Source organism: Hippoglossus stenolepis, chromosome 18 (genome assembly GCF_022539355.2).
Source record: "Hippoglossus stenolepis isolate QCI-W04-F060 chromosome 18, HSTE1.2, whole genome shotgun sequence".
Lineage (NCBI taxonomy): Eukaryota > Metazoa > Chordata > Actinopteri > Pleuronectiformes > Pleuronectidae > Hippoglossus > Hippoglossus stenolepis.
Window position 1 is genome coordinate 19,427,353 of NC_061500.1, and position 12,322 is coordinate 19,439,674.

The 12,322-nt window shown below is 41.7% G+C and overlaps 1 protein-coding gene across 2 annotated transcripts in view; it reads right to left on the reverse strand.

Annotated features, from left to right (window-relative positions):
• Positions 1-785: 785 nt before the first annotated feature.
• The window catches only part of grk3 (G protein-coupled receptor kinase 3), a 60,732-nt gene continuing 49,195 nt past the window's right edge, over positions 786-12,322 (reverse strand). The window contains exons 17-22 of one of the 2 annotated variants that reach the window (XM_035184271.2): positions 10,349-10,444; positions 7,436-7,598; positions 7,211-7,347; positions 7,000-7,038; positions 4,861-4,974; positions 786-4,768 (exon numbers count right to left, since the gene is read on the reverse strand). In XM_035184271.2, the coding sequence (XP_035040162.1) occupies positions 4,607-4,768; positions 4,861-4,974; positions 7,000-7,038; positions 7,211-7,347; positions 7,436-7,598; positions 10,349-10,444 (711 nt within the window). In that variant the 3' untranslated portion in view covers positions 786-4,606. The remainder of the gene's footprint in view (positions 4,769-4,860; positions 4,975-6,999; positions 7,039-7,210; positions 7,348-7,435; positions 7,599-10,348; positions 10,445-12,322) is intronic. The other variant, XM_035184272.2, reaches the window with a different exon arrangement.

Here is a 12,322-nt window from a genome sequence, read left to right on the forward strand (position 1 = left end):
AGCAGCAGCGCCCTCTGCAGCCACAAGAGGTGATTCAATCTGTGGGGCTCAGGGTTGGAGCAGTTCAGTGGTTTTCATGTTCACCGGCTTGTAGTCTTTTTGACTCATTGACAGATCAACGTTACTATTAAACTTGCCAGGAAGTTTGAGTCACTGCCTCTCACTCAGTAAAGCCGTTTTCAGGGTCCAGAGTTTCTCTGTGGTTTGCCTTTCACACATGAACAATGAAGAAGGAGCGTTCAGGCGAGGGGCGACGTCTGGATAGAGGATGCAGGAGATACCGTACAAATTCCACTGTGTAAATCACATGCTATTTCTTATTTCTTTCACAGCAAATGGAGACCACCATCAGCCCTTATTGCCAAAAGCTTTCAAATCTCATCGTCTTTCAAAATTGACATCTTCATCTGCTTCTTCACCGTGTACGACACCTCTTTGTTATTCTGAGGTTTTTTGTTTTCTTTTTGCTTCTTTCAGTTTTGTGTGTCGTTTGTTAGAAACATCATCAATGTGCCCACTCTGTCCGGAACAACTGACTCTTAAATGTGAGAGCAACCAGTCTCCCTGTTACAGCTCAGTGTGACATCCACAGGATGTTGAAGATGTTATTTTAAAGTAAAATAGTTAAATAATGCTGCTTTAAATTGAGATTGTTTTGGTCAAGCTAGTTGAGGGCAAACATGAACTTTTGAGCATATCGAAAATCATAATTAGAGAAAAAAATCTGGCCATAATATGACCAGAATAAAACGTTGATACACAGCAAAGCAAATGTGACAGAAGGCAACACGGAAAAAGGATTTTTATTCATGAACTGTTTTTACAAGCAGTCCAACACGTAACTTCCTATCTGTCGCAAAAAAACAAAACAAAACAAATCTTTGAAATAAAATAAATTTACTAATAATCATTGAATAATATTATCAATTATATATCAGTATTATCATAACCTTAATGGTAATAATAACAACCCAAAGCCAGTAGTATTTGTGTTTGTCTGTGGCATATGAAAAACAAAACAAAGGGTTTCTGATGGGCGCAAATCGGAGGATTTTCTACAGCGAGCTCTCGGCTGAGAGCTCCAACACGTGGAGGAGAGAGAGAGAGCTCCCCACACACGCAATAAATATGAAAGAGCAAAGAGTCCGGTATTCAAACAAAAATAATCATCTGGAACTCGCAGGTACAATATCTAAAGTCTTTATGTGCAAGATTCGAGCTGAAGTCTTCACCACAAACAATTATACTCACATCAAAAAAAAAAAAAACCCGACCTCCCCTGAACAAGTTCATTTTGTTTTCTACATTAAATCTTTTAAATAAACCTAGAGCATTTTGTCATTTCATATACACATATATTTATATATACTTTGATTTTTTTTCACCTATATGCCAACCTTTTAAAATTGTCTTGTGTGTGTTAGCGTGTGCTGAGAATCTGTGTATGACAAGAAAAAATAAGAAATTCCACCGGATGAACATACAAAGCGATAATGACGCACAGGTATGCTCTTACACTCACGTGATATACATACAGTGTGAAAGAAAACTCTTCAGGAGCAAGTTGGGAGTAGAGCTGAGCGATGTGTGTGTGTGAGTGTATGCGTGTCAATGCGAGTCCCAATGGCAACATGGTGGAAAGCCAAAAAGCGTGCAAACACAAAAAAACACTCCTCTTCTCCAGAAAATGTTTGGTCACAGTTTTGTACCCTTCAAAAATCCCACCGCAAAGTTTATGTGTGTGTGTGTATATGTATTTGTGTGTTTTAATTTTTTAACTTTTCATCTACACCTCTGCCATGTCCATTGTGAGAAGGGTCAAAAGTTGAGAAAACGAGGCTTCCCATTGGTTCCACTCAATCAGCAACAGTTATTTGGCACATTTAACAACTATTAAGTAACACATTGGGCTAAAAAGGTGCAACAACATACATTTCAATGAAAACAATAAAAACCATTTTGGTTTACAAAAATAAAAGACACCTTGAGAGGTGACAAAATTTCTCTATAAGATCATAATATCTCCCCCTGACTGGTAAAGGCTACAAAGAAAATAATAATAATAATAATCACAATGCACCCCTAATCAACCCTTTTCCTACTGCAGGTCATACATCACAGCTGTGGAAATGCATGGACATCACAGACAAGGACACTGTACTGCATGAAAAAAAAAAAATAACCCTGAAATTTATAAAGACACTAGTTCCTGTTCCCACTGCTCTGCTGTGTGTTCTTCAGCACTACGGTTGTGCGCGTTTCTGCCCTCCGTGTACAAACTTCAATGAGGTTGACAACAATGCGGGTGAAACCGTGAAAGCTCCCGATAATTAGAAGGAAAGACAAAAAAAGGTTTCACCCAATCTGAGCTGTGTCCCATTCAGGAGAGTAAGATCATAGAGAAAGACCGAGGAAAAGTCCTGAAACACTGCTGCTGTTGGTGTGTTTTCTTCATGTGAGCAGGCTGACGTCACACTAACATGCATCCATTATGGTCAGAGCGGCGATTTAAGCTCGTTGCAACAGCGACGTCACACCGACTTTTGTTTTCTGAGTCACACAGCAGGAGCTTTACCTTCACCTGAACCTTCCTGGCTATAGAGAAACACTGGTGTGGTGGATGCTCCCTTTTCTTAGAATATGAACAGTAAACTCCAGATTTGATGCAGATTTTTTGTCACATGTGATTGTAAACAGTATTTCTGGGGATTTATGAATACATCTCACCAGATTGTGAGGTATTATAACAGGAATTTGCTAGTTTATAGAACCATTAAATATAGATGTAGAAAAGGAAGGGCAGATTAATCCACAGACCAGCTCAACATAATGTTTCTTGGTTTTTCTCCTGGAAAAAACCTTTTCACTCTTTTCCTAGAAGGACAAACGACTCTAGCTGCTGTCCACAGGCATTGTGGGAAATGTAGGCCAATTCAACCAATACAGGAATATATGCAGATGAGGCAGGTTGAAGGAACGAGCGCAAAAACTAGTTTTCGAGAAAAGAAGAAAAGAAAAGAAAAAAACACCTGAAATGCCGCTAACATCGTTGTGTTTGGTCTGTTTGAAGGTGGATTACTCCTTTAATTAGTTTCAGCTCTTCCTCTTTATTTCCCTCACTGCAACCGCACCTTCCACAACAGACCGACTGCAATCGTAAACCTACGATGGCGACTGTGTGTGAGCGGCAAGGTAAACCGTTACTTCCACTTGCCGCTGAGATGGAGACACGAGGCGCACGCTGCCGTGCACGAACACAGAGCGTGTTGTTTGACCCTTAAGAGGATTTCCCCTCCTCGTATTCAAACACACACACAGTCCAACTGAGCTAATGCAGCGATGCCAGTGACTGAAAGCTGTCACGCTTCTGCCTGTCCCCAACCTCCCTCCCCCACCCAACCTCCCCCTCCCAGCAGGAAAACAAGCCTCTTCCTCTTCCCTAAAAGCCAGGACAGATTCACAAACAGGCAGACACAGAAGTGCCCGATAATGCAAACACGTTAGACTAGAACACTGGAGATGCACAGAGAAAGGGTTGTTTATATACACTCTTCCTCACCCCCTCCCTCCCCTACATATGCTATCATCTCTTTCTCTGCAAGTGTAGCCTTCATACACAATAGTTATACCGTTGTCTGTGGTTACCAATTCCCATGTATACCAGTCTTCATGGTTCCCATAGCAACCGGCTGCCGTTTGTCAGCCAATGAAATATCAGTCTCTATGGTAACTGGCTGTACAAGAGCCAATCTGAAAGAGTCTGTGGTCCTTGTACTTCCGGTTGTCTGCACTGGAATGATCAACCATCCCCACTACTGCTGCAAACCCCCCCTCCTCTGTGTGTCTGGATTGAGTGTGGGGGGGGGGGCATCTGCCACAGAGCAGGTCCTTCTGGGTGCTCAGGTGACTGAAGTAAATATTGATGTTGGCACTTTATGCACTTAATGTAATAATGCAGGGAGAAATGGTTAGAGGGAGGGATGAGAAGAACCAGTGGAGCAGCCTTTTTTTCTCTCTCTCGCAGAAATACATTCCCCAGTAAAGCCTGGTCTCATCTCAGCTGAGCGACAGTAATCAGAGCTTTAGCTCCGTGGGCTTTTTGAGGAGTCTGTCAGGCTACTGCGGGTCCTGGTTACGAATTCACCTGATTCAAACCTAGTAAGGTGGGTAGTGGTGGGGGGGGACAAGGGGAGGGGAGTGATAAAGAGAAAGAGAGGAGCGTTACATCCAAGTCACTTTAATGCAGAGGTTCTTCACGTGCAGGGTCCTCCTGAATGTTGTCTCTCTCCTTGCCTTGTCCTTTCTCCCTCTCCATGACTGGCAAGGTCCCATGGCAGAAAAAAAACGATATCGTGCTCATGATTGGTCGTCATGTTGAAAGTGTGCGTTCTGCAAGAGGCTGGTGGGCATGCTCCGCTGACACACTGCGAGGCGTCGTGGGCGATCGGTGGGAAGGTGTCAGAGCAAATGTCCTGTGGCTGATGAGGAGGGGGGAAGGGAGGGAGGTGGATTGCAGTGTGTGTTTGTGTGTTTGTGTGTAAGTGTGTGTGTGTTCTGTGTATTTATATATATATATATGTGTGTGTATATGTTGGTGTATGTGTATTCACAGGCCATTGCTATTGCGGTGCGTGAGGGGAGGTTTGGAGAGCTCCACCACTCCAGTCCGCCCTTTCCCGATGACTTTTGGGGCACGACGCAGCAGCTTCTGGGCTTCTGTGAACGCTTCGGTCAGCTCTTTCTTCCACTGCACAAACTCGGGATCACTCTGCACACAGAACAAAAGATAAAATCAAATCAAGGGATCAGCTCTCTGTCTTCATCCTGTCGACGCGGGTTGGGAAATAAAAGCAGTCCTACCTCACACTGCAGCACAAACTGCTTCCCTCCTTTGATGCGCAGCAGGATACATTTCTTGTCTTTAATCTGCGTTTCCTCCACCGTCACTATCTGCTCCATCGTCAGCAGGTTTTGCTGTGAACAAAATTGGCCAATATAAAATTAGCAAAGGGAAAGCGCACAGAGCAGAACACAGATTATGATGCATTAGGGCTGAAGCTGAGAGACTACAGTTGCACAGTTGGCTTCCAGTTGAGTGAACAACAGTTACTGCAGAGCCGTGGGGATGATGCTTTAGATTTGAAGGCAAAAACAAGTCCGGTAATATCCTGGAACAATAATAATAATAATCTCACACAGCTGTAACACACAGGCTACAGCCACACACTAATGCGTGTTGGTTTGAAACAGCATTTTCAAACCACAACGGTCCCTTTCCATATGAGAGTTTTAGCTCTGTATCAGTAATAATTCCTGTCCGTACGTCACATGACCATTCATGTACACTGGGTTTGTGCGTGCAGATGTAAACAGGAAGCAGATTGTCTACTCTGCAGTCTGTTGCTAAGTTACAGAAAATGGTAGAAATGAGGAACATCCATGGTGAAAAGTAAGAACAGGGATTTCATTTCTTGGACCAACGACGAGGTGGAACTGTTACTGACAGTTAATGTAAACAACACTTTGCCTTCACTGCTGGTGAAGCTGTGACCCTATAGGACCAATCAGGAAGCGAATACAGGTGACTGTGTCATTCTTTCCATTGGTGACTATCCAGACAACAATGCAGAGCCGGAGTTTTCAAACTAAACTTGGGCCAGTAATTCAATGTTATCCTTTTTAGGCATTTGAAAACTCCAGAGTAGTGTGGAGAGAGCAAGCGAACCAAAGCAAAAGTGATGACTTTTAAAGCTAAAATGTAGTAGTGTGGATGTAGCCACAGTCACAGCTTGAGAACTGTGCAATACAAAAGACCTGCATGTTCTCAATTAAATTCTTAGTGTTAAAAATGCTGTTAACCCTTTGAACCAAAGGCAAGGACCTTACTCCCTTATGGCAATGACTGTAGGTATTAGGCCATGTGTAGTCAGAGGGCTCTGGAAATACTTTGGAACATGAATTATCTATTTCTATAGTTCATGATTTAAGATTCAAGATCTTATTTGTCACACTGTACAATACAAAACAGTGAGGAAATTTAGCAGCGAAACTCAATTAGAAACAAAAAAACGTGGTTTCGGAGCCTGGACTGGTACCGGCTGGGTGGGGCTGAGTGACAAGTGCGAACCCATATGACTCATACGGGGGAGGAAGTAAGAAACGACCCGTTTCAATAACATATTTCTTAGAATGCACTGAGTGAAAAAGTCCGCGGAGTGGGTTAGGGTTTTCATACTTTGAGGGTCCCTACTGACCCCCTTCAAGTAACTGCGGATAGTAGAAGCCCGGAAAATGTATTTTACACTATATGGGGCCTTTAAAATAAAAAGTTCTACCTGGTAATTAAGTTCAAATTATTTTCAAGGGCAGTAAAAGATAAATATTAACCTCTGTGCAGCAGTTTAACTTTTGACAAGACATAAAACTCATGACCTGGATCCATCAACCAAAGTGAACGTGGAATATCAGGATTAGTTTAGCTGTTGAAAATGCCCTCACATGTCAAGTCAGTGGTCCTGCACATACTCTAGGTATTTATGTCCACAGGTTTTTACATAAATATCAGATCTATTTCTACATGAAACAATTTGTTTTGGTCAAACTTGAAAAGTGGCATGTGACGTAGGTTCAGTGCAGTTTTTATGTATCAACACTAAAAACAAAACTTAATATGAATGTTTGAGCAGTAACATTAAAATCTGTTCCGTGTGAAATTCTGAACCAATGTCAAAGATACTGAGTTGATTCTTGTGTTAGTTGGGGTTCAAAGGGTTAACACAGGTTCTAAAGACTTGGAACCAGCTCTGCACCAAAACAGAGGTCCAGCACTCGAACGCCTCTCAGGGGGGCTCTCCTTTTAGTTCAGCTACTTGCAGCAGTTTGATGAGGCCATAAAGACTGAAACTCTCTATTGAGTCTGAAGCAGGTAGGTGGACTATTCTCTACAGCAGGGACTCTGGGGACACAGCAGGGGCCAGGACCTGGTGTTTAAACACTCACCCCGTCGCTCTGCTTTTTAAAATGTTTTAGCCAGTTGCCCTTCAAGTGTGGAATCAGGACAGAGACAGACAGACAACATTCATACACCGACAGAAAAATGAGCAGTAACACAACGTCATCACTTCAGGACAGACAGACAGATATCGAACTCGCACACAAGAACGTGGACATGGACATGCGAGGAAACGTATGTGCTATGAGGAATACTCACCCGCGACTCGCCCTCCCCCCTCCACTCCACACGATTTGGGAAGAGATAGAAGTATCGACGCTGCCACTGAGTTAGGAACGGGTTCCCCAGCTTCAACATGTAGCCGTGCATTATGCAGTCTTTACCCAGGGCGTAGTCTGCACAGATACACACGGTCAGAACTTCTGCTGCTGTGTTTGTGTGTTAAAATCGGTCATCTTGTCATTTCCTGCCTATTATAATTACCCTCCTCGTGGCCCAGCTGCTTGTTCTTAGCCCTCTTGCGAGCCTCGCTCTTGTCCGTGTCCGAGTTGACGGCCTCGTAGACCGTCTCTGCCACCTCCTGCTGCCAGCGCTCCGAAATGACCAGAGGAAAGTTCTTGTACAGCTCCTGGTCACTGTCCAGCAACTGGAGCATAAACAGACAGGTACAGAGAGCAGGACGTTCAGTGGTGTCTGAACTCTGAGGATTAAATATTGTCGCCTGGTAATAGATACAGAGCTCATTTACAAAAATTACAGGAAGGTTATCTGACTTTGGCAGGAAAGTAAACAGTCTCCAAAAACAAATCAAGCAACACCTTGAAACACTTTTAACATATATTTGTAGATTACACCTAGTGTTGTCATGTGAAAGAGTCAACACTGAGTAAACACATTCATTACCTGCTGCCTGGAGCTGACATTTCTTGACGCTTCACTACCTTCATGAAGGCTAAGGTATTTTATTCTGCTCATCTAGATCACTCAAATATTAAAAGCACCTCTCAGTGTAAAACTGGTTCAGAGATGCTGCTGTAAACCTTAACTGTCTCTTTAAGAAACTCCCTGCTCCGCTTTCACTTTCACACAGAAACAGTCATTTTGTTCTGACTGGATTAACATCAAGGGACCAGAGCTGTGCACTTTCCCTCCTCCATCTTGATGCTCTCGTACTACACCGCAGTTATGTCTGTCATTGCTGCTATGTTAAAGACGAACGCTGTCCAGGGACACCTCAACAGGCGCGTGTGCCTTTTATTTCCCTGCACTGTGGTGTCAGAGGAAGAATAACTGAAATTGCAGCCACATTAATGTAAATGAGGGAGGAAGAAAATCCCAGGGAAGAAACAACTACATTACATGATGTGTTGAATTGATTAATTTCAAACCATCCGTTGCTTCAGAATCGTGAAAGAGTGAAAGGATCGAGAGCTCATCAACATCCCGTGATTCAGGAAGGTAAAGTCAGTGCAGCGACGGCTGTCTGAACGACATCTTTGTGAAATGCTTGCACATGCAGGGGATCAGAAAACAAACCAGGAAGTACTTGCAGTCTTGGGTTGTTGTAACAGCTTCTATAGCTGCCACATGGGAGCCAGCAGGCTGCAGCGTTTTCTGTGGTAACCGTTAAAAGGTTTATTCTAAAGAGTATGGACCGCTTGTTTCTTAGGAAAGGAAGCAGCTCAATGATCTGGTTTCCTGTCTTTCTTTGAATAATGGGAAATTGGACACTGATGTGATTCATACTGTAAATCTGGTGCGAGGCTTATCGGTGGTGAACAGTGTGTATAAGAGTTTCAGATTGGATGATAATTTTTGAAAGATAAAAAACAAAAATCACAAACCTAAAAATTCAATTTATCACTGACAGCAGCTTTGTCTGTTCTCACTGTGGGCCTTAACTAGGTACATTTTTATTATTGAGGAATCTGCTGATTATTTCAGTGAAACCTACCCCTATACTTTCCCGTGGTGATGTATTTAAATGTTTTGTTTCATATTCCTCATCAGTCCAAAACCAGAAGTCTTTCATTTAACTATCAATTATGACAGAGAAACAGCTGAAAATCTTCACATTTGAGAAGCTGTTGATCAACCAATAGATACAAGAGACTTGTTCTAACTCCAGTATAATTTGATGGTAACCAACAGGAAGGTCATTCTGAACTAAATGTCACTAATGTCCAGTATAAGGGAACTTCTGTTCTCCTAATTTCAATCAAGAAACAGTAAGAATTTCATATAAGCTTATATTCTTTGCTGTTTTTTTAAGGGTTGGGACACTGGCAATTTAATTCTCATTTGTCTCATCTTTTTTTATTCTTGATTAACCTGCTGAAGTCTTTCTGATTATTCGATTAAATAAAATAAAATGAGGAAAAGCTGGGGGAAATGTGTTTCAATTCCCTCCAACTCAAAGATTTGCAATTTATGAAAATGATATTAGACAAAGAAAAGCAGCAAAGCCTCACTACTGAGAGGCTGTAAGATTTAGTATTAGTATACTGTTGGCTGATTACGACATCGCTACACGACTATCAGTCTGGCTACAGCCCAAAGCAGGAAAACAAAATAGCAAGAATCACAGTTTGAACTAGAAACTCTGATAACAGTGCTGTGATAAAAGCGGAGAACAAATGTCAGTTTGGACCCTCTCCAGTTCTGGCGCTCTCTCCATAGTCTGACTGGCTATGAGCCACGTTGAAGGGCTGCTTTCTGACTTTGACTTTCCACATTCACTCTGGTTTTTCCACTGTCTGCCATGTCCACTACATTGGGAGAGCCATCAATGGCTACTGCCCAACTCTTCTTGTTTCTGTAATGAACTGGCACACGTACTTAATTGAGCCTCAAGTTTCCTGCCCGGTGTCAGACAGAATTGCACAACGTGAGGCTAATAGGGAACCAATCCAAATGCAGATAGTGTAATTATTCTATATTATCTTATTATTATAACATTGCTCAAATCGTCATTTAAAAAAACTTTAACTCCCCACCACCTGTAAGAGCTGACTTGGTCTGCATTTGTGTTTTTACTCTACTTATTCTCACCTGTAGTCAATGTGTTGCATTTACTAAAGAGCTGATAGATGTCTCCCAAAGCATGGTGTGTACAGTGTGTGGAAATCAGACGGTGAGTAAACTAAAGTCATTTTTCTGGTTTCCATCAAGTTGCTTCATTTCTAGATACTGAAAATGTCCATATTTACATTATTATAACAGTGGTGATTTGATTTCTCCTGCTGCTGAGCACACACCCTTTATTATTTGAGCAATGAATGCTGAGAGGGATACAGGACACATCTGTTTACAGTGATGGGACACTCACAGAAACCATCTGTGGAGGAAGAGAAGTGGGTAGCAAATGTAATACAGGGATGTGTGAGAGTGTTTTACCTTGATGCCCTTGGTGTCCTCCTCATCAAAAGAGCCTATGTCGAAAGCATCTGCGGCGTTCACCTCTCCCCTGGGGGGGATTAGCGGGGGAGAGTACTGGAGGCAGAGGGAGAGAACACAGACATGATTTTCAGAGAGGGACAATCAAAGAAGACGTGGCAGGAGGACAAACAGGAGAGTGTGAGCAACACAACCAGACAACAGTCCCACAGCAGTGCTTCCCTGAAGTGGTGGGGTAACCATAGCAACAGTATGGACTAATGACTAGTGTAGCGCTGTACAGAGTTGCACTAAAAATGAAACCATTACTTGACCTAATGCAGCACAGACTCATTTTTTGGAGCAGTGTAAATCTCTAACACGTCAGGTGTACGATTCAGCATCTTATTACCCAGGGTCGATGTTTACAATAAATTATTTTCTTTAAAAGACCTTGATAGCAATCGTTTTATGTTCTGCTTTTTATGAGTCATTACAGGCAGCCATTGATTTCTGTACAGTAAAAAGGGAAAATCAAGGTAAAGACTTCGAAAAGAGTTTTTTTAATCCATCACAGCAAACATAAAGTCTGCATTAATTTTGGTAAAACAAAGTTGTCCGGACCGGAATGTTTAACCACTGACTATGGCTTTTTATTTGATTGTGACAACAGCATGAAGCGACTGAGTAACCCCTGCTCTTCAGTTAGTCACATCTTACAGAGGCATCTGCACTGCAAACCTTTATCTCAACACCACTGCTGCTCCCTGTCACACCAGATAAATCAGGTAAATATGGCGGCTGCGTGACAGCAGTCCTCTCATCGGTAGCCAGATAAAATACAAGTTACTGGATATAGCTCCAGTGATAAATTTACTTGAGATAAAGAACATCAAAGCACTTATAGAGAAGAACAGAATTAGGATCAAGTGTGAATATATTTGTGCCATGTTTTCCCTTTGTGAAATCAACGCATGAAATTTGAATCCAAACTATAAATCAAAATCTATGATGTAAATTCCTGTGGCTTTGTTCAGACCGCGCATTTAAATCCGAGTATTAATCCACTTTAGTAGGAGGGTGGTCTGAAAGGTCTGCACTGCTGTGCCTAGCATTGCTAATACAAGTATAAAAAATGAACGCAGATCTGATGTTATGATGGGATAAACCTGTATTTTAAGGCTTTGCTTACCTGTTTACATACCATATAAAACGCAACCAGAAAGATACAACTCTACAGAATATATTTTAAAATGTTGAAATGTACATTTGTTGGATCTAATCCCATGTATTTAATCTGTGTCAGTGCAACAGACTGTACTTTGTACTGTAGCGGGACTGATGTTATTCTCTTCAGTAACAGGAGAAGGTCCACAACTAGAGCATCACACTGAGGCACAGGAGGAATTTCAGTGTGACAACTGATGGAAAGACTGAGGCGGTTTGCTGTCTTCAGTTCTGTTTCCACACACAACAAAGCTGACTTCAACTGCTCTACAGTGTTGTTGAATTTAACATATAACACAAATTATGTGTTTGTTCAAACTTGTTTGTCCTTCTAAATTTTAACATTTGTGCAAAACACATTCATTAAATGTTTGGAATATTTATATTGACAAAGGGATAAAAAGCATTTAGAGAAATTATTTGTCAGTTCTCATTTGTTCAAACAGCCACTGCACATTTGGACACATGTTTTGAAGAAATTAGGATGAAAATACAAACCCCAAACAGATTAATTTTGAACATTCCTATACAGATATCAAGGTAATTTGTTTGGATTTATATTGACAAAAACATTTTGGAAAAACTTATTTGGATCAATTTATATTAAAACAACAGTTACTCGTTCAGATGTGTCAAGTTGTTAGACTCCAGAATAAATCATGTCAGCTGCATCGTATTCATTATATCAGAAGTGGAGTATGTTTGTACACATATTATTACAAAACTAGAATACCACTCAGAAGAGTGCATACTTTCATCGAGGCCAAA